The 18,688-nt window shown below is 65.9% G+C and overlaps 1 protein-coding gene across 3 annotated transcripts; it reads left to right on the forward strand.

The window, feature by feature from the left end:
* Window positions 1-3,869: 3,869 nt before the first annotated feature.
* On the forward strand, window positions 3,870-18,688 carry LOC123381672 (endoplasmic reticulum mannosyl-oligosaccharide 1,2-alpha-mannosidase-like). 3 transcript variants are annotated; one of them, XM_045043310.1, is made up of 13 exons: window positions 3,870-4,122; window positions 4,625-4,733; window positions 5,422-5,537; window positions 7,075-7,229; window positions 7,520-7,632; window positions 8,956-9,141; window positions 9,838-9,986; window positions 10,378-10,530; window positions 12,432-12,622; window positions 13,490-13,610; window positions 14,485-14,682; window positions 14,824-14,955; window positions 15,657-18,688. In XM_045043310.1, the coding sequence occupies exons 1-13, from the start codon at window positions 4,012-4,014 to the stop codon at window positions 15,867-15,869; spliced, it is 1,947 nt and encodes a 648-aa protein (XP_044899245.1). In that variant the 5' UTR covers window positions 3,870-4,011; the 3' UTR covers window positions 15,870-18,688. The 3 variants fall into 3 exon arrangements, with proteins under 3 accessions (XP_044899245.1, XP_044899244.1, XP_044899246.1); XM_045043309.1 differs by having other exon boundaries at window positions 3,871-4,122; window positions 10,342-10,530; XM_045043311.1 differs by lacking the exon at window positions 7,075-7,229 and having other exon boundaries at window positions 4,089-4,122; window positions 10,342-10,530.

The following is an 18,688-nucleotide window of genomic DNA, read 5'->3' on the forward strand; positions in this document are numbered from 1 at the left end:
ACACTTGGGGTGGAAATGCCCCAAAAGCTTTGACACAGACTCTCCTAACCCTTCGGAGCCTGCAGACACGGTCCCCACCCGCCCCGAGGAAGACAAGGCAGACACTTAGCTTCCTCCCGAGATCATACCTGAGCAATCTCCCCTCCCCACCATGAGGCCTTTGCTGGGCAGAGTCCAGCAGAACCTGGCCAGCCAGCTTTGCACCCGGGGGAAAAGGATCCCACCCGAGGAACCTCAGGATCCTTCCGGCTGACAGTAGGGGAGCTGGGGCCAGGCTGTGGGAGTGGATGCTGGAGCCTCTGATGAGGGGTTACAACGTCCCCTGACACGGAAGATGCTATATTTGGGAACTTTCTCCTGAGAGGCCAGATTAGAGCCTTCACCATGACCTTTAGGACTTGGCTGGACCTTGCCAGGAAACTTGAGGTGGAGAGGTCACCATTGTCACAACAGAAAGCAAGCAAGAACAGGGAAGGAGGCTCAGGGGACCTGGGAGGTTGGATGGGATGGAAACCCACAGACACACACACACACACACACACACACACACACACACACACACACAAACACACACGAATTGGGGATGTGAGGGCCAGCAGCTCTAAGTGGGGTCCACACGACTAGGCGACCTGGAGGTGGTGAGACAAGACGCCACATGGAGCTTGTGGCCCCAGTGGGAGAGTCACACAGGCTGTAAATGAGGAAGGCCTCCATGCAAAGAGTAGGGAAGCCAGTGTCCTTGAAAAACAGCACCAGGCGCAGCAGAGACAGACACGGCTCCCCAGCACTCATGACAGGAATGGTCAGGACACTTCGGAACTCCTAGAGCTTCTGGAAGGATGATAGACTCCAGGCTTCCAGCTGTCGACAGGAGAAAAGAATGGGGGTGCCAGGCCCCTGCTGGGAGCTGGGACCGTGACCCCAGCCCCTCAGGCTATTCCCTCCACTGGCCCCTCAGTGCCAGGGGCTGCGGCACGTACCCAGTGACCAGACACCAGGGGGGCCACCTCTCCCTTGGCGTCCAGTCCTGGGCATGCGTGAGGGGCCAGATCAGCAGAGCCACTCCCTGCCCAAGGCCACAAAGGGAAGGTGAGTCACCTGTCCCCGTGCCAAGACTGTCCCTGGCCAGCACGACCCCAGTCTCTGCCCAGGTCCGGCCTGTCTAGCACTGGCACAGGCCAAGGCTGGGGTCCCGCGCTCTGGCTGCAGCCTGAGAACCCGGGGCCCCAAGCCAGGCTGATTGGGGAGCAGCCAGTTAGCTGCCCCACACACTGTCCCCGGACTGTCACTGTGGCAACCAGCATGGTGACAATGACTGTTGATCATGTCATACCACCCCAGGGGTGTGGTCACCCCATGGTCACCGAATGCCACACCACAATCATTGCACAGTCCCTGTCCCCATCCCCACATCCCTGTGTCCCTGTCCCCGTGTCCCCATCCCCATGCCCTGTCCTTGTCCCGTGCCCCGCTCCTTGTGGTCCTCGTGGCCTAGCCCTCCAGCCCCCCAGTGCCCACCACCTACCCCCACCCACCCCCCACGCACAGCCTGCACCCCTAAAACTGAATTCTCTCAATCTCCCTTGGAGGCCTTGGCTCCTCGGCCAGGGCTACGGTTGGTTCAGGCTGCTGAATTTTAGGTCTTTTCCCCAACAACCAGTGGGACCAACTCCAGTGGCCGCACGTGGTGGCTAATTGGTCTGAAATATAAGCAGGCGGGGAGCACCGTCCCCAACCAGCTTGCCAGTAGCTTCTGACAGATCTTGGTGCTCACGGACCTCCCGCGCTCTCTGGAGGGAGACACAGACTCCACGTACGGGGCCACGGTCCCCACGCTGCACCCCTGCGGCCCCACCGAGGCTGGGGAAGACCCGCTGGCCCCGGCCCCTAGCCCTGCTGCTCCGGGCCCCGGTGCCTGCTGCTCTCCCCTCCGGAAAGCAGCACGGGGCACCTCCCCGCCCGCTGACGCGAAGGGCGGCGTGGAATGCAGCCTGCCGCTCCGCCAGGCCGCCTGCTCCCACGCCCTCACGCTGCGGCGACACCCCCACGGAAGCCGGTTTCCCCAGGGCAAGGATGTCACCAGGGCGGTGGGTTCAGAGCCCGCTGACTCCTCCAGTGGCTTGTAGTGGACTAGCGGAGGGTGGACGTGTGTCCCCGGTGTGTCCCCGCACCCGGACCTGGGCGTGGCGGCGGGGTCGGGGCCAGGCCCAAAGCCCAGAGGAGGACTCTGCTCCCACCCGCGCTGTGCCAGCCCTTCGCAGACCTCAGAACCGAACCGCGTGCCTTCCGACGCTTCTCCCAGCTGCTCCGCTGGCAAGCAGAGGGCCCGGGACAGAGGAGGGCCAGCCAAGGCGGGGGCCCAGGTCCGGGGTCCTGCCCACAGCTGCTGCTCCTCACTGCCACAGCCCAACGACCGGGCAGCCTCTTTCCTACACCAGCTGGGGAAGCTACTGAAACGGCCTGTTTTTAAAGACCCCGTTTATTGTAAAAGAATTACAGCCGCGCGTAAAGTTTCAAACACGGCCCAGAGATCGGGGGCACAAGAGCCTTCGGAAAGGCTTTTCCACAGGATTGAAGCACGTCCCCAAACCAGGAACACGGGTGGAGCCCTAGGTCACTGCTCACAGGTGCGCGCTGCTGTGCACACTGCACTCAAGAGGCAGGACGGGCCCCTCAGCACAAAACTGTCCCTCCCCAGACCACCGATAAGGAAGCCACGGACTTCTGAGAGGCTGCCAAACTCTTTGATTTCCCGCAGAACGTGGCGGATTCCCAATAAACGCAAGATGCCGTGATTGATCCCTGGCCTGGCGAGCGCAGTTTCTGACCGGCACGGGTGCTGGGAACGGCAACCAGGGGTTCCCAGCTCCGTGCATCCAAGAGAGCAAGAGTCCACACGCTGAGCCCGCACCTGCTCTGGGCGGCCCAGGAGTCCCCTCGAGCTCCCACCCAGCTCTTCGCCAGGGTCTCAGGGAGGCCAGGGACCACCTAGTGAGTCTGACACCCTGGGGCGGAGGGAGAACCACCCCACCCCGGCTAGGTCTCCCAGGGGTGGGCTCCCGCGCCCTCAGCTGGAGAGCCCGGTGATCCACCCTCCAGATACCACCTTCTCCCTGCTGTCGGCATGTGCAGGGACGGACGCACGAGGGCACCGCTGGCACTACCGGCAGAGCCCTGTGTGGGGAAAAGACCCGCAGGGGCATCGGGGATGACCCCCGCTAGGGAAGGGGGGGGGCGGAGAGCAGGAGGCGCTTTCTGGGGCAGCTTCAGACAAGCCAGGGAGGCGCACACGCCGGGGAGCCCGCCACACACCCCTAAGTGCGGCGGCCGGGACTGCGGGAGGCGGCGGGCTCACCCGAGGGGGCCGGCAAGGAGCGGGGACGGCCCTCGGCGCTGCGGGGCTCGCTCCGCCCTGCCGCGTGTCTACTGAGGGGAAACGCGCGCACAACTCGCCGCGGCGGTCGTCCGCGCGCCCCCAAGCCCATCGGCTCCAAAGAGCGGACACCGACAGCCGCCCCGCCTCGACTCGGGCTCGCACCGGACCCGCTGTCCTCTCGCTGAGCTGCGGCCCCCACTAGCTCTGGGCCGGGAAGTCCGCCCGGGGCCGGGAGTCGAGCCCCGGAGCGGGGGCGCGGGGCGCCGGACGTCCTGCCAACACCACGGAGCCGGCCGGTCCCGGGGACGCGGCGCTCAGCCGAGTCCCAGGCTCTGCGCCGGCGGGCTGCGCGCAGGCGCGGGCGGGCAAGCGCCTCACGGCGCAGGTGCGGCCGTGCGCCGACGCGGCGGGACGTAAACACGCACGCAGAGGGCCACGAGGGCGGGCGCAGGCGCGGTGGGGAATAGGAGGGCGCGGCGCAGGCGCATTGGCCGCGCGCGCGATGGGCGGGGTGTGGACGGCGCTGCGATGGCTGCCCGCGGGTGTCGGACCAGCGAAGCCCCCGGCGCCTCTCAGAGCCCGGCCTCCTGACGCCGCCAGTGGGCGGGGTCGCCCGGGCCGCCGCCACCGCTGTCATGTATCCGCCGCCGCCGCCGGCGCCACATCGGGACTTCATCTCGGTGACGCTGAGCCTTGGCCAGAGCTACGACGGCAGCAAAAGCTGGCGGCGGCGCTCGTGCTGGAGGGTGAGGGTCGGCGCCGGGCCGGGGTCCCGCGGCCCGCCCGCCGTCCCCTGCCTGGAGCGCGGGCGCTCGTCCGGGCCCGGGGAGCGGCGGTCGCCGGCCGCAGGCCGTCTTTACAGCCCGCGCTCGGCGGGGCGGGGTCGGGGAGGGGGGAAGCTGTAGGCTGCCCCTCGGTGCGGTGGGTCAGGAGCCCCGCGGTCTCGGGCTGCAGGGCATCGACACCCCCACGTCGGGGCAGATGCGGGGTCCCGCCGGCTGCCTGAGACGGAACACGCGCGTCGCGCGAGCCTCTCCCCGCTGCCCCTGCGATAGGACACGTATGGCTTCTGCGTCTGTTGTTTATTTCCGTTCCCCTATACCGTCTGGAATATCCCCGCGGCTCGTCAGTCTCTGCCGCCGGGGCGCTTCCCCCGGTTCAGAAACCGGACCTTGGGAGTTACCCACTGTCCTCCCTGAATTTGCAGCGGTCGCACGGGTCCCAGCTGTGTTGTTTTCCGTCCCGTAGAAATGGAAGCAGCTGTCGAGACTACAGCGCAACGTGATCCTTTTCTTCCTCACGTTTCTCGTGCTCTGCGGGCTCCTGTCCTACATCAGCGTGGCTGACCAGTGGAGAGGTACCGGCTGCGCGTGTGCCTCATCCCCATGCGTGTGCGTCACCCACTGCGGGTGGCTGGGCAGAAGCGGTCTGGCCGTGCGCCTTAAGCGCCTGGAGCGTCTGCGAATTGGCGAGAAGCGCAGACGAAAAGGAGCGGAGAGTGTCTTTCGCCACCCTGCTAGAACGTGGCTCGAGTCAATGTGATGTTGCCCGCCCGCTTCCTGGGTGTCCGGTGTAAGGGCCGGCCTCTCCGTTCTCTGTGCCTCACGGAGACGTTCGGGTCCTGAGGTCGCGTGCCCCGTCCAGACACGCTCCCTGAACTTCCTCACACGTGTTACCGTGTGTTCCGAGCGGCCCGGGCAGTCTGGGTGAGGGCGTAGGGAACCCCTGTGGGGGAGGAAAGCTCAGGAGCTGCTGCGGGCGGCTGGAGACAGCTGCACATAGGCCGGGGTCTGCGCTTCCTGGAAGGGAAGCCGCTGAGGGGAGGTCCGTGTGGGCTGGGCTGCAGGACAGAAGCTGCCAAGTGCTTTGAGGAAGGTTTGGTTACCCTTGGCCGTTCTTGAGTTGGTTTAAAGGACCTTCCCCAGGTCTCACGGTGTCCTCTCGTGGTGAGGAGCGCCCGCCTAGACGCGTTCCTCCACGCGCTCGCTCGGGCTCTCCTTGGGGCTGTGCGGCACGTTTGGGATAAAACCTGTTCTCTCGTTTAGCCGTGGATGGCAGGTCAGCAGAAGAGCGGAAGGCGAGACCAGCAGATCCGCCCGTCTTGCCGGCTCCTCAGAAGGCAGATGCTAATCCAGAAAACTCGCCGGGGCTTTTACCCCAGGTGTGTTCAGTGAACTACACGTGGGGTTGCGACCGGGGTCGGTCGGTCCCACGGGCGTTTCAGAACCGCGCGTGATGTTCCACACGGACGGGGGAAGCAGTTCTTTCCCTTGTTGTTTGTCTGATGTTCGCGCCCTGCGCCCCTTATTCTGAGCCAGTAGGATGACGCTTGGGGCAAGGAGGAGGAATGTTCTTTCCTCCCTTCCCCTTGGATACCTGCTGGGGAGCGAAACAGACCCGCCCCTTGTCTGGAGGAGCGGCAGGCCGGCGGGAGCAGGCCGGTGGGTGGCCCGTGGTGTCCATCCCGGGAGGAAAATGGCAGTCGCCTCCAGGGATGAGGCTGGGGACGGGACGCTGGACGGCGGTGTGAGACTGGGCCGCCGCTGGTCCTGGGTGGAGTCGGGAGAGCAGGGCTCGAGTCCAGTGACGTTGCCCGAGGCAGGGGGAGCTGGGCTTGTTCAGGGAGCTGCAGTTTCAGAGGGCGTGGGCGTGGGCGGGGAAGGGGGCTGGGGTCGGGCCCCACGGGGAGCGGCCAGGAGGCCTCTCTGCAAACCGTCTTACTCGGAGGCTGTGTGTCAAACGGCTCCCGTCCTCCCTCGTGGAGCCGACACGCACGTCTCTCGCTCCTCTTGGCCGCTCTCGTGCACCTGGGCTCTCGTGACGGCGATGGGAGCAGAGCCCGCCTGCACGGTTGCCCGCCGAAAGACACGCTTCCGTTGCTCGGGAGGCCCGTGATCCCGTCTGGGGTGGCGGCCGGGGTCGGTGTGCACGGCTCCCCGGGTCCGGGCCTCGGGGCGCGGGGCCCCTTGTGGCGGGGCCGCTGGGACCTTTTCTGCTGCTCGGACTGCGGCACTTGTGCCCCAGGCCTGGGTCAGCCCCGGTGCTTTGTGTGCGGCCAGATCCCATCCTCTTGGCCGCGGGGGTCCCGGCTCCGTGGCACTGGCGTCTTTCCAACGAGGACCCCTTCACGGGTCCTGTGGGTACTGAGCGGCAGAGATGTGTTCGATCCCCGAGTCGGCCTCCTTGCTGTGTCCTGCGGAGGAGGGGCCTCCTCCTGCCCTCTGCTGACGACGGGCTACGCCTGGGCCCCTGCGCTCCGTCCCTGGACCCGGTGCCCTGGCCACCCGGTTCTGAGCACAAAGGGTGGGAGTCCTGGGGCACAGGCCCGGGACAGTGTTCTTTGCGCCTCCATCCACGGGGACGTGGCCCTGACCCTTTATTGCTACCTTTAGGGCCTGTGACGGCCCGGAACCCTCCCGGGCCAGGATGCCAACCCACTGCCCAGGGCCGCGCCGGCCCGTTGGCACAGTCTCCGTCCCGGTTGGTCAGGGCCCGGAGATCGTGAGAAAGGATCTTCTGGCCAAATCTGCGTGTTGCCGTGGGAGCGGGAAGGCATCTCCTCCGGGGGCCGTGCGCCACCAGCCATTCCACGCGGCCCGTGGGGTTGGGTCTGATAGGGAGAGCATCCCAGGTGGAAACGGAGTGGCAGCTCCTGGGCCGTTGAACTGTTTTCACGAGTGGCTCTTGTTTCGATCTAGAAGCCTCAGAGGCATTTCCGACGGGGACCGCCCAACCTGCAGATTAGAGCCCCCGACAAAGACTCCAAGGACCGGAGGCAGGATGACACGAGGCGGAGGGACGAGGTGGTGGGCGACGCTCGTCAGGAAGAGAGCACGCAGAGGACGGTGGTCAGGTACAGGGAGCGTCAGAGACGAGGCAGCACGGGTCGCTGGATGCGCAGAGGCCGGTCCGTTTGACGTTTCCTGAAAAACGAAGGGGTAGGATCGGCGCGCTGTCTGAAGCGGCTTCTCCTCCCAGAGCAGACAGTGGAGAGAGCGGGACCCCGGTGGGGGCGGGGCCCTGCCTTCTCCGCGTCGTGCCGCATGGAGCGGAGGGCCGCCACGGGCCCAGCCAGGCTGTGACCGCGGGCGTTTGCATCTCTGCCCTCAAGCCGGCTGACTCCTCTTCCTCCTCTCCCTGAAGCTGGAGGGGTGCGGTGATCGAGCCGGAGCAGGGCACCGAACCCCCTTCGAGAAAGGCAGAGGGCCCCCCCACCAAGCCTTCCTCACAGGCCGCCGGGATTCAGAACCAACCAGGTAAGGCCCCGCCTGCGCCCCGTCGGGCCTCGCCCGGACATGGTGACGGAGAGGGCGCGTGGACACCCAGCTGGGCACCCGGGCGGGCCCCAGCTCTCTGTAGAGCCTTGGGGAGGGCACGGGGCTCCACGGCGGCCCGCGGTCCCAGGCCCGTCGCGGCAGCCACAGGCCGCCTGTGCGGGAACTGCCCGCGTCCGTGCCAGCGCGGGGCCTGGGGAGAGTGGAGACACGGCCCCGGCTCGGTGGGGTCCTGGGGTCCTGCGTTCTGGCACCGGTAGTGGAGGGCCCTCGGGGCACTGGCGCTTTGTACGCTCCGTGCGGCCTGTCTGCTTTGGTTCTCGTGGCGGCCTTTGAGGTCATCGGTCTGTCGTAGGCCCGTTCCACGGACGGGAGAGCCGAGGTTAGGCCGGCAGCGGCCACGGCCATTTGCCTCCCGGAGCGGGGGCTCGCGCCGGGTCAGCTGAGCCTGGGGCCCAGGCTGTGATCCTCCAGTCCTGTCGCTGTTGCCACTGAGGGGAGGAGGAGGAGGAAGGAGCCCGGAGCCGGGACGGGCGGCCCGGGCGTGTGGGGGGAGGCAGAGCGGTCGCGGGGCTCTGAGGACCGATGTCAAAGCCGCAGATGCCAACACGACTGGGCCTCAGGCCGCACCGAGAGGACACGTGCCGCGAAGCCGCCGACGCCCACGTTTCTGTCCGCCTGGGGGCCCTGTCACTCGTGCCTGGTCCTCCGACGTGTGGAGGGGAGAAACCTTCTCGGTCGGCGTCGAGGCCACCCTGGAAGGGCCCCAGGGCGGCCTTGGGTGTGTCTGCCACACGCTGTTCCCTCCCCGAAAACACCCAGAGCTGCTGAGGCACGCACGACGTGGGCACCTGTGAGATGAGGCGCTCTCGTGGAGGTCACCGGAGCCCGCCCGCCACGTCTGATGCTCCCCCGGCCGGATTGCACAGCGCGGCTGCCGTGGCGGAGCGGCAGGCACCGGTCTGCTGCCTCAAACACCTCCGCCCGCTGCGCGTTCCCCGCAGCTCCAGAGGGTCGTGCCCGCCGGGCGTCTGGTGGAGGCGGACGGGCGCAGGCCAGGCGGATGAGAGGCCGAGCCGTCGCGTGTGGACCCTGGAGGCCTCGCCACCTTGGCAGCCGCGTCCAGCCGTGCGGCTCCGAGCCCGGCGGCGCCGCGCCCCGACCTTCGGGGTCGTCCGCTGCCGCCCTGCGGCCCCGGACGGTGTCCCCCCACCCCACTGAGCGCCCCGCGGCTTGGGGCTGCAGAGGGGCGGTGTCTGAACCCTGGGCGGTTCCGGTCCCCACGACCCGCCGTCTTCCTCCCAGCCTCCCCGAACGAGCGTCAGAGGGCCGTGATAGACGCCTTCCGCCACGCGTGGACCGGCTACCGCAAGTTCGCCTGGGGCCACGACGAGCTGAAACCCGTGTCCAGGTCCTTCAGCGAGTGGTTTGGCCTGGGACTTACGCTGATTGACGCCCTGGACACCATGTGGATTTTGGGTCTGAAAAAAGGTACCTGCTCGTCCCCGAGCACGCGGCCAAGTTCCCCCGGTGGAACGCCTGGGCGCGCGAGGGAGCGAGCCGTGCCCTGGAGGGTGTAGACGCCACTGTTTCCGTCTGAGGAGCTCTCCCTTCCCCTGGGTGGCAGGCAGTCGCTTTGTCCCTTGATGGCAGGCGTCCCGGGGACGCTCAGGGCAGTCGCCCCCTCGGCTCCCGGCCGAAGGCCTGGGCTGGCGTCCGGGGGCAGTTCCAGCCCGTGCTCCCGTCCTAGCCGGAAAGGGGCTCCCTGGTGGGAGGCGGCACGTGATCCGATAAGGCCATCGGCGTCCCGGGTCTCTCCATCACACTCTTCTCAGGCCACGTGGACGGGGTGTGGTTGAGGCTACGGGTCTTTGGGTACTTCCGAATCGGTCTCTCGGAGTCCGTTTCCGGTGTTCCGTAGAGGCCAGAGGCTCCCCCTGAGTTACTCACGTGGCCCTTTGTGCCGTGGCCGTTACCCGTCAGCGTTGGTGCTCACGACGGCACGCTGGCTGCCCGTCCTCCGGGTGCAGGGGGCTCCGCGGTGTGTCCCCTTGCCGTGAGAAGTGATGGCGAGGCCCCTCGGGAGAGAGAGACACGAGGACACACGTGGCCCCAGAGCCAGCGAGCGGTCACGGGGGCGCCGGGACCTGTAACCTACTGCCGCTCCCACCCCGTCTCCCGTCGCAGAGTTTGAAGAAGCCCGCAAGTGGGTGTCTAAGAAGCTCCGGTTTCAGAAAGACGTGGACGTCAACCTGTTCGAGAGCACGATCCGGATCCTGGGCGGCCTTCTGAGCGCCTACCACCTGTCCGGGGACGACCTCTTCCTGAGGAAGGCCGTGAGTGTCCGGGCGCCGGCGGAGGTTCCGCGGCTCGAGGGGCCCCCGGGGGGTGGGGGCGGGGGTCTGTTCCGGGACTCCCGTCTCCCCGGTCGTCTGGGTCTCGCTCCCGCGCACGTGCGTGGGAAGGTCCCCGTCACCGTCGCGACCCGTGGGGAAGTGCTCTCGGGGCTCCTCGGTCTCGCCGCTGTTGAGCGCCGAGGCCACGTGAAGCCAGTGAGGTCCCGTGTCCACTTACGGGGGTGAGCACGGGTGGCGGGGTGGCGGGGGTGGGGCGGGAGGGTGGGCGTCGTGGAACGGAGCCGAGGCTGCCGTGTGACGGGAAACCTCGGTCCTCGTCGTGTCGCGTCATCAGGAAGACTTTGGGAATCGGCTGCTGCCTGCGTTCCAGACGCCCTCCAGGATCCCATACTCGGACGTGAACATCGGCACCGGAGCCGCCCACCCGCCCCGCTGGACCTCGGACAGCACGGTGGCCGAGGTCACGAGCATTCAGCTGGAGTTCCGAGAGCTCTCCCGCCTCACGGGGAGTAAGAAGTTTCAGGTACGGGGGGCCGGCCTGCCGGCCGGAGGCGTCACACCAAGCGGAGGCGTGCGTGGACTTGACCCCGGGCCGCGGGACCACCGTCCTGTGTGCTTTCCGGTCCCTCGTTCCTCGCCTTTCCTCAGCTGCGCGGGCGGGAAGGGCGTCGACCGGGGGCTGAGTCCGAGCGCGGGCCCGTGTCCTTGGGGTCCCAACTGCCCCCTGCCTCGTGCTGTGGTGGCCCTCGGGGGTGGTCCGTGGCGGGAGCGAGGCAGGGGCCCACGGTCGTGGGTTTCGGCCTCGCTAGCCCGTCGCTGACGGTCCTCGTGGACCTCGCTCCTGACCCTCGCCCCGACCCCGTTGGCCGGGGTCCCTCTCCTCGTGGGTGAGTCTCCAGCACGCGGCGGACCCTCTGGACTTGGCGCTCTGCCTCGTCACTCTTCCTGAAAAACCTGAGCTGCGATTTGAACGTCAGGAAGTTTTGCCTCTTGGCTTGAACATCGCGCCACAGTCCCACGTGGGCAGCGGCTGCCACCGTCTGATTCCAGAACCAGGTCCTCGCCTCAGGAAGTAGGCCAGCGCACCCTAGCGCTCCCACCCGGGCCCCCTGCCTCGGTGGCCGCAAATCCACTGGTCGTGCGTGGCTTTCTCTGTTTGGAATGCTCGGCGTGAGTGAGGTCCTACGTACGGCGTGGGCCGTCTGTGGCCGGTTCTGTCGCCACGCGTGACGTCTTCGTCCGCGCTGGAAGCGTCCGGGAGAAGCGCACCCGTGTCGTAGCACGTGTCCGAAGCATCCCTTTTCGTGGCCCGGCGGTCTGCCATCGTGCGGTCGGACCACGTGCCGTCCGGGCTCTCGTGCGTTGAGGAGCAGCTGGGTTGTTTCCCACGCGGGGGTGGTAAGAGCGGCGCTCCCGGGAGAAGGTTCCAGGCGCACGCGGGGCTCTGGCTTTTCCGCGGCAGCCCGCGCTTGTCCTCCGGTCTTTCTCGGTAGCCTTCGCGGTGGGCACGTGAGGGTGCCTCCTCTGGGCCGTGGATTTTGTCCTGATGACGTGTGGCGTTTTCCAAACGCCCACAGGCCCCGTGTTCATCTCCCGGGTGGAGGTGGGCGTCCGGGTGCCTGTCTGCTTGTCGGCGGATTAGCGGCTTTCCTGTCGTTGGCTCGTGCTCCGGAAGCTCAGCGTCTCTCCGTTTGCTCTGAGACGCCGGCCGGGCGCCGTTGCGATGCCGGATCCCTGTAGCTGCTGGAGACCCAAGGGAAATTGAAGCCGCCCCTGCCTCAGAGGACTTTGTAAAAGGGGGCGGGCGTCCGTGGCGGGTGGAGGCCAGGAAGTCACTCCCCAGGCAGGGTCCCGAGCGCCGTGAGCAAACGCGCACAGGGCCATGGAGCACAGATGCGTGGCGCTACCCGGGAGGAGCTGAGGTTGGTTGGGTCTCGAAGGATGAACAGGATCGGCGGGCGGGTGTGCCGCGACCGCGGGCCCGGAAGCAGACGCGCCTGCCTTCCCTCCAGCGAGCGGGAGCAGACGGCCATGCCTGGGCAGGAGGTCCCGGGGACCGCGGCTGTGGCCTTCAGACACGGTCCCCTGCCAGGAAGAGGAGCTCAGCCCCGTGTTCGGGGCCCTCGGCATCTGCCCGCTCATCGAGGCAGCCGCGTGTGAGGGTGGGGACCTGGTTGCCGCGTGGCCGGGGCCACCCTCAGGAGCCCTTGCCCGGTGCAGCCGGGCAGGGGAGCGCCGTGGGCCGGGACACCGGCCTCTTCCGTCCTCGTCCTCTTCCGTCCTCCGCTGGGAACGGGCCCGCCTGTCACGGAGGAGGGGTGAGCCGACGAGGCCCGCCTTCCTCGGCTGGCCCGAGGTCCGGCAGCCCCGTCCCCCTGGCTCACCCGCACTCTCCCCTTGTGTGTGTGTGTGTGTGTGTCCCAGGAGGCCGCGGAGGAGGTGACGAGGCGTGTGCACTCCCTGTCGGGGAAGAAGGACGGGCTGGTGCCCATGTTCATCAACACGCACAGCGGCCTCTTCACTCACATGGGAGTGTTCACTCTGGGCGCCAGGGCCGACAGCTACTACGAGTACCTGTTGAAGCAGTGGATCCAGGGCGGAAAGAAGGAGACGCAGTGAGGCCTGTTTCTGCTGCCTCGGGGACGGGGTCCCCGAGGCTCCCCTTGTCCCGAGTTCTCGGTCGGGAGGCAGCGGCCGTGCCGGACCCGGACTCGGCCCCTCCGCGGGGGATGTGTCTCTTCCCGGCACGGCCTTCGTGCCAGAGAGGACGCCTGGCTGGTCACGGAGGTCCCCGGCCCCTCTGCGCCAGGCAGGGCCTGGGGTCTGGGCCCGGCCGAGGGGCCCCCGGCTCACCGGCCGAGCTCTCGTCCTCGGGGTTGTGGAGGCGGCTCCGCTTGTCCGCTCCCCAGCAGAAGGTGGCCGGGGGCCCCTGGGCCTCCCCGCGCTGCCGGGTTGACGCTTCAGACGTGCGCTTTCCCAGACGGCAGTGCCTCGGGGAGCCTCGTCGTGCGGTCGGGAAAACACAGGTCACTCTAGCGAAGGGACTGGAAATCCTTGAAGTCTCACGCCAGGGGGTGACCACGACCCAGGACCGCTGGGGGTGGGCAGCTCCAGGAGGCCGACCGCTACGGGCAGAGATCAGGGCATCACGCCTGGGGAGCCGGAGTTCCCCACGCCTGAACGTGGGGACGTTGAGAGAACCCTGGTGGGCACGTGGGGTCCCGGGTGGTCCACGGGGGCCGGCTGAGAGGGACGACCCTGTTCGGGGGAGCGGCGGGCACAGCCCCGTGTGTGCCCCAGGCCGCCGACTGCCACGAGCCTGCATCTCCAGGCTGGCGTGGTGCCACCTGGTGCCACCAGGCCTCTAGGCCGCCAGCGTGGGGATGGCAGCTCGTGGCCACGTGCCCGCTCCTGGGTAACCGGGCAGGGGGTCGGGCCGCGCACCCACCTGGCCTGAGCCCACGGGGCCTGCCGGTTCACAGGTTACTGGAAGACTACCTCGAAGCCGTCGAGGGAATCAAAAGGCACCTGCTGCGCAGGTCTGAGCCCAGGAAGCTCACCTTTGTGGGGGAGCTGGCCCACGGCCGCTTCAGCGCCAAGATGGTGAGCACGGTCGTGATGCAGGTGGGGCGTAGGGGGCGGCACCCACCCGTTTTTCTGGGCCCCCGATGGCTTCGCGAGTCTGGACGTTGGAGAGATGGCTCAGATTCTGGTCGTGGGGCGTGAGCCCTCACAGGTCGACGATGGACCGCGCGGCGGTGTGCGGCAAGGGGGGCTGGGGTCTGTGATGGGTCCCTGGCCCCTCCCCCGGGGTGCCGCTCCCGTCCCCCGGGGACCCTGTGCCTTCCCCAGGACCCCCCCCAAGAGTCCACTCCCTCCCCCCTCCCCTCCCCTCTCCCCTCTCCCCTCTCTCCTCCCCCCCTCCCCTCTCTCCTCCCCCCTCCCCTCCTCCGTCCCCCCTCCCCTCCCCTCCTTCCTCCCCCCTGCCCCCTCCCCTCCCATCCCCTCCCCCCTCCCCTCCCCTCCCCCCTCCCCCCTCCCCTCCCCTCCCCCCTCCCCTCCCTCCCCCCCCTCCCCCCTCCCCCCTCCCCCCTCCCCCCTCCCGTCTCCCCTCCCCTCCCTGCCCCCTGCCCTCTGCCCTCTGCCTTGGGTCTAGTTACTTGTCCCCTGCCCCTGGTACTCCATCAGTGTTTGTGGGGTCAGGGCCAGACCCGGGTCAGCATCCACTCCCCTGGCAGGCGGGTGTCGTCCACCACCCTCCCCCCTGCCCATGTGGAGCTCCAGGGGCCGGGCCCGTAGTGGAGTCGCTTTCCACGTTCCTGCCCTTGTGGGCCCTGAGGAGTCCCCGTTCAGGCCCGTCGACCCCTGGGGATGCGGAGGGCCTGAGGGAGCGCTGGACCCTGCACCCGGTGTGGCCCCCGCCCGTGCCCCACGTGGCCACCGACTCACAGTGGTGAGGAAACCGCTCTGGTTTCAGGACCACCTGGTGTGCTTCCTGCCAGGGACGCTGGCTCTGGGCGCCCACCACGGCCTGCCCGCCGACCACATGGAGCTGGCCCGGGCGCTCATGGACACCTGCTACCAGATGAACCGCCAGATGGAGACGGGGCTGAGCCCCGAAATCGTGCACTTCAACCTGTACCCCCAGAGCGACCGCAAGGACGTGCAGGTCAAGGTGAGCCGGGCTGGGGTCTGGCGTGGGGGCGCCCTGCGGGCTCGGCCTAGCTCCTCCCGTGTCCCCCCACCCCAGCCGGCCGAGCTCAGCCCGTGTTGTGTCCCCCATCCCTCCCTCCCCCCTCCCCCCTCCCCCGCCCAGCCGGCCGACAGGCACAACTTGCTGCGGCCCGAGACGGTGGAGAGTCTGTTCTACCTGCACCGCCTCACGGGAGAGCGCAAGTACCAGGACTGGGGCTGGGAGATCCTGCAGAGCTTCAACAAGTACACGCGGGTGAGCGCCTGCCCTGCCCAGCCCTGAGTCCCTCTCCCCTAGCCGGGGCAGCCAGAGGGGGCCGGGGGCGGGGGTGGTGCAGGCTCGCCGCGGCCTCGGGAGTTCGGCGCCACGTGCCCCGGGGTCTCGGGGACCAGGCTCTGTGGCCCCGTGTGCACAGGGCGACTCTCCTCCCGGATCCTCCGTGTGGCCCCGGGCAGCCCTTTCCCACCCCAGACGGCGCCGTGACCGTGGCCCCGACACCCGTCTCGCGGTCTGGGCCGGGGCTCGGAGGTCACGCCGTGTCCGGGGCCCGCCACCCACCCCGGCAGAGCGCGAGCGCCAAAACCCGACCCGCGTATGCCCTGTGGCGGCCGGGCAGTGGGTGGGTCCCGGCCGCCTCAGGTGCTCGGGGGCCTTCGGGAGGCCGCCTCCGGGTTCCGGAGCACGGGCTGCACGTCGGGTCACGTGAGGGCGGCTGGCGTCTCTGAGGGGGGCCGTCTGGAGGAGCTGCGGCTGAGCTCCCGGGGGGCCGGTCCCCCGGCGGACCTTGGGGTCGTCTGCCTCAGACCCGGCCCTTGGCCACGGGTGCCGCCGCGGTGAGGCGCAGGGGCCCCGGCCGGGGGCCCTGCGGCCGCCGGCGCCCCCGAGGGCTGAGCCCGGCGTGGGGAGCTGGCTGGGCCTGCAGCCGTGGTGACGCCGCGGTCTCCGCTCTCGTGCAGGTCCCCTCGGGTGGCTATTCTTCCATCAGCAACGTCCAGGATCCCCTCAATCCCCAGCCCCGGGACAAGATGGAGAGCTTCTTTCTGGGGGAGACGCTCAAGTACCTGTACCTGCTCTTCTCCGACGACCCGGCCCTGCTCAGCCTGGACGCCTACGTGTTCAACACTGAGGCTCACCCCTTGCCCATCTGGGCCCCGCCTAGGGTGGGGTGACCCCCCCCGTGGGCACTGCCCGGGGGCCTCACACGTCTTGCGTCTGTGGGTACCTGTCCTCGGAACCCTGGCCTTGGGTAGGTTCGCTCTCTCGACCTTGGCCGCGGCGTGTCCCCTCGGCCGACTGTCCGTGCTCCAGGGTCAGGCTGATGACATTCCCCAGGGGGTTACCGAGCCTGACATCTCAGGGCCTCAGAGGTGGTCAGGGCAGCTGGGCGCCCGGTGCTTTGCCGCTGGCTTTGCACTTCTGGCTTGTGGTTCTCATGACGCCGGACGGCGTCGTGAGGTCAGCGCCGTGAATCCCCGAGGCCCCACCTGCTGGGGACCTTCCTGCTTGAATCACGACTTACATTCCTGATCCCCAAACGTCTTCTGTGTGGCCCCAGTGTCTCTGCTTGTCCCCTGGGGCCGCTCTGGGTCTCCTGGACCCACACATGTTCTGAGATGAGCTGAAGGGACAGCCCGACATGCGGTTCAGCCCGGGGTCTCAGAGTCTGTGAATGTGCCCTGACCCGGGAGTCCTGGGGGGGGCACTTGTGACCTCCTGCGAATCCGGGCACCTGGCCGGCTGTGGTGTTTACATGTTGGACTCAGGGATCCTCCCCCGGCCCTGCAGGGGTGGGGAGGGGCGGGTGGACAAGTTCATCCTGCTCCTGGACCACCCGACAGAACGGACTTTCCAGGCAGCATAAACGTGGATTGTTTCCTCTGTTGGTAAGCAGGTCCTTTACTGTGAAACGTCTTTGCGTAGTTGAGAGCAAGCCATCGTTGGTTTGGGGCGCTTCTGACTGCAGTGCACAGGGGTGTCAGGTTTCCAGCCCGATAATCCTGCCGTCCTCCATACATAAGTCAGCACATACGCACCTTACCTGTCGTTGGACGAGATAACGCATCTCGGGGTGGGAGCGGAAGGTGTGCTTCGCGGCCTGTCCCGAACACAGACCCACAGCAAACAGAGCCAGCGAGCGCCACACCCAAGTTCTTTCGTCAGCTTCTGTGTATTTCGTGAAAGACAGAAGGTCACAAAATGCAAAATCGGATACCTTGGAAAGGTCAGCGTAGAGAAAAGATTTCTGTAGCGAGGCAGAGCGGCCACATCCACCTCCCATTCTCCCCAGAAACAAAACAGCAGTAGAACCGTCGCGGTCAGTTTTGACAACAGCCAATGAACCATGAGGAAAAAAGGAAGTGTGGCTCCATGAAAGGAACAAAATTAGTTGCTAAAAACTGTCACTAAAGACAGTCCAGCCTTGTGAATTATTAGAAAAGGACTAATAAAACTAAATTAAACGTTCTCAACTTGAACACACACATGGAAGTAGGGGAAATTGGGGAAATACTACGAGCACACTGAGATTACCAGAGAAATTACCAGAGGGAATAATTATTAAAAATTATCTTCCGTTGAAATGTGCAGCGATTGAGAGATTCATCAGAGTTCAGTAGCCACAGCAGCGAGGAGACCACAGAATGTGAGCCGTGGACAGAGCCCGAGGGACAGGTCCCACCCTCCGCAGGCCCCACAAGTCTGTTAGAGTTGGGGTCTCGGGCACAAGGGGATTTGAAACAGTGCTGAACGCTTACCAAATGTGATGTTCTAAGATGTAAATTACAAATTCAAGAAGGTCAGACACTTCCTAGTAGAATCAACACAAGATGACCTGGGATAAGTGGGAGAGTCTTGACCGCCGTGAGCGGTGACCTGTGACGTGCAGACCCACGGCAAGGCCAGCCGCCCAGTGAGGGAGAAAAAAGGCCAGAAGATGGGAATGGAATGACGCTTTGATGAGAAAAGTTGTCACCCTGGAGTTCCATGTACAGCAAAAGTGAGTCAGAAATGGAGAATTCTAGGTATCTCCAGGGGAAAGCCGGATAGCTTGTCGCCAGGTGGCCTGACGTGCATGAAATGCTCCAAGGACTCTGGGCGGAACTGCTGCCGGATGGGAACTCGGGGCTCTGTTAAGACGCGGCTGGGATGCGTCAAATCAGTTACGTGTTTGGCTGCCACTCCTGTTTTTATTCTCCAGGATTTAAAAGCTGTTCATGGGAGATAATTACAAGTTTATGTTTTGGGGCCCATGGTGTGCAGCGTGTTTTGAGAGTAGCTACAGAAACAGACTGGTCTGAGCTGTCTCGGAGATAGGTCGTGTATGTTAGTGAACACAGTTGCTGTATGTGTGGACCAGATTGTTAGAAATTCGGGATGTCACCCATGATAGCCACGATGAAATTATCAAAAAGATACACGTGGGTGGAAAGGAGAAGAGAGTGAGAATGGTTCACCGAAGTTTTTTAAAAAAAAGTCCTTGGAAGAAATGAGGGACGAAAAAGGATTAACGTATAGAAAACACGTGCAAAGTGGTAGAAAGAAGTCTTATTGGTAATTACGTAAAATAAAATGGATGAAACCCTTCGGTCAAAACCAGAGCTTGGCAGAATGGACTAAAACACAGTGACCCAAGTACGTACTGTCTAGCAGAGACCATGCTTCCAAAGATACAAATAGACTGAAGGCAAAAGCAGGGGGGAGACACTCCATGGAACAGTGACCCAAAGAGAGCTGGGATGGCTTTGTGAAGGCCAGACGAAATAGGCTTTAATTCAAACACGGGGGGTGCCTGGGTGGCTCAGTGGGTCGAGCACCCAACTCTTGATTTCATCTCAGGTCATGATCCCAGGGTCGTGGGGTGGAGTCCTGCATCGGGCCCCACGCCGAGCATAGTGCCTGCTGGGATTCTCTTTCTACCTCTCTGCCCTCTCCGTTGCTTGCACACGGTGTCTTTCAAATAAAAATTAAAAAAAAACTTTTAAGAGGTCAA

The sequence above is a fragment of the Felis catus genome, chromosome D4 (genome assembly GCF_018350175.1).
Source record: "Felis catus isolate Fca126 chromosome D4, F.catus_Fca126_mat1.0, whole genome shotgun sequence".
NCBI classification, from domain to species: Eukaryota; Metazoa; Chordata; class Mammalia; order Carnivora; family Felidae; genus Felis; species Felis catus.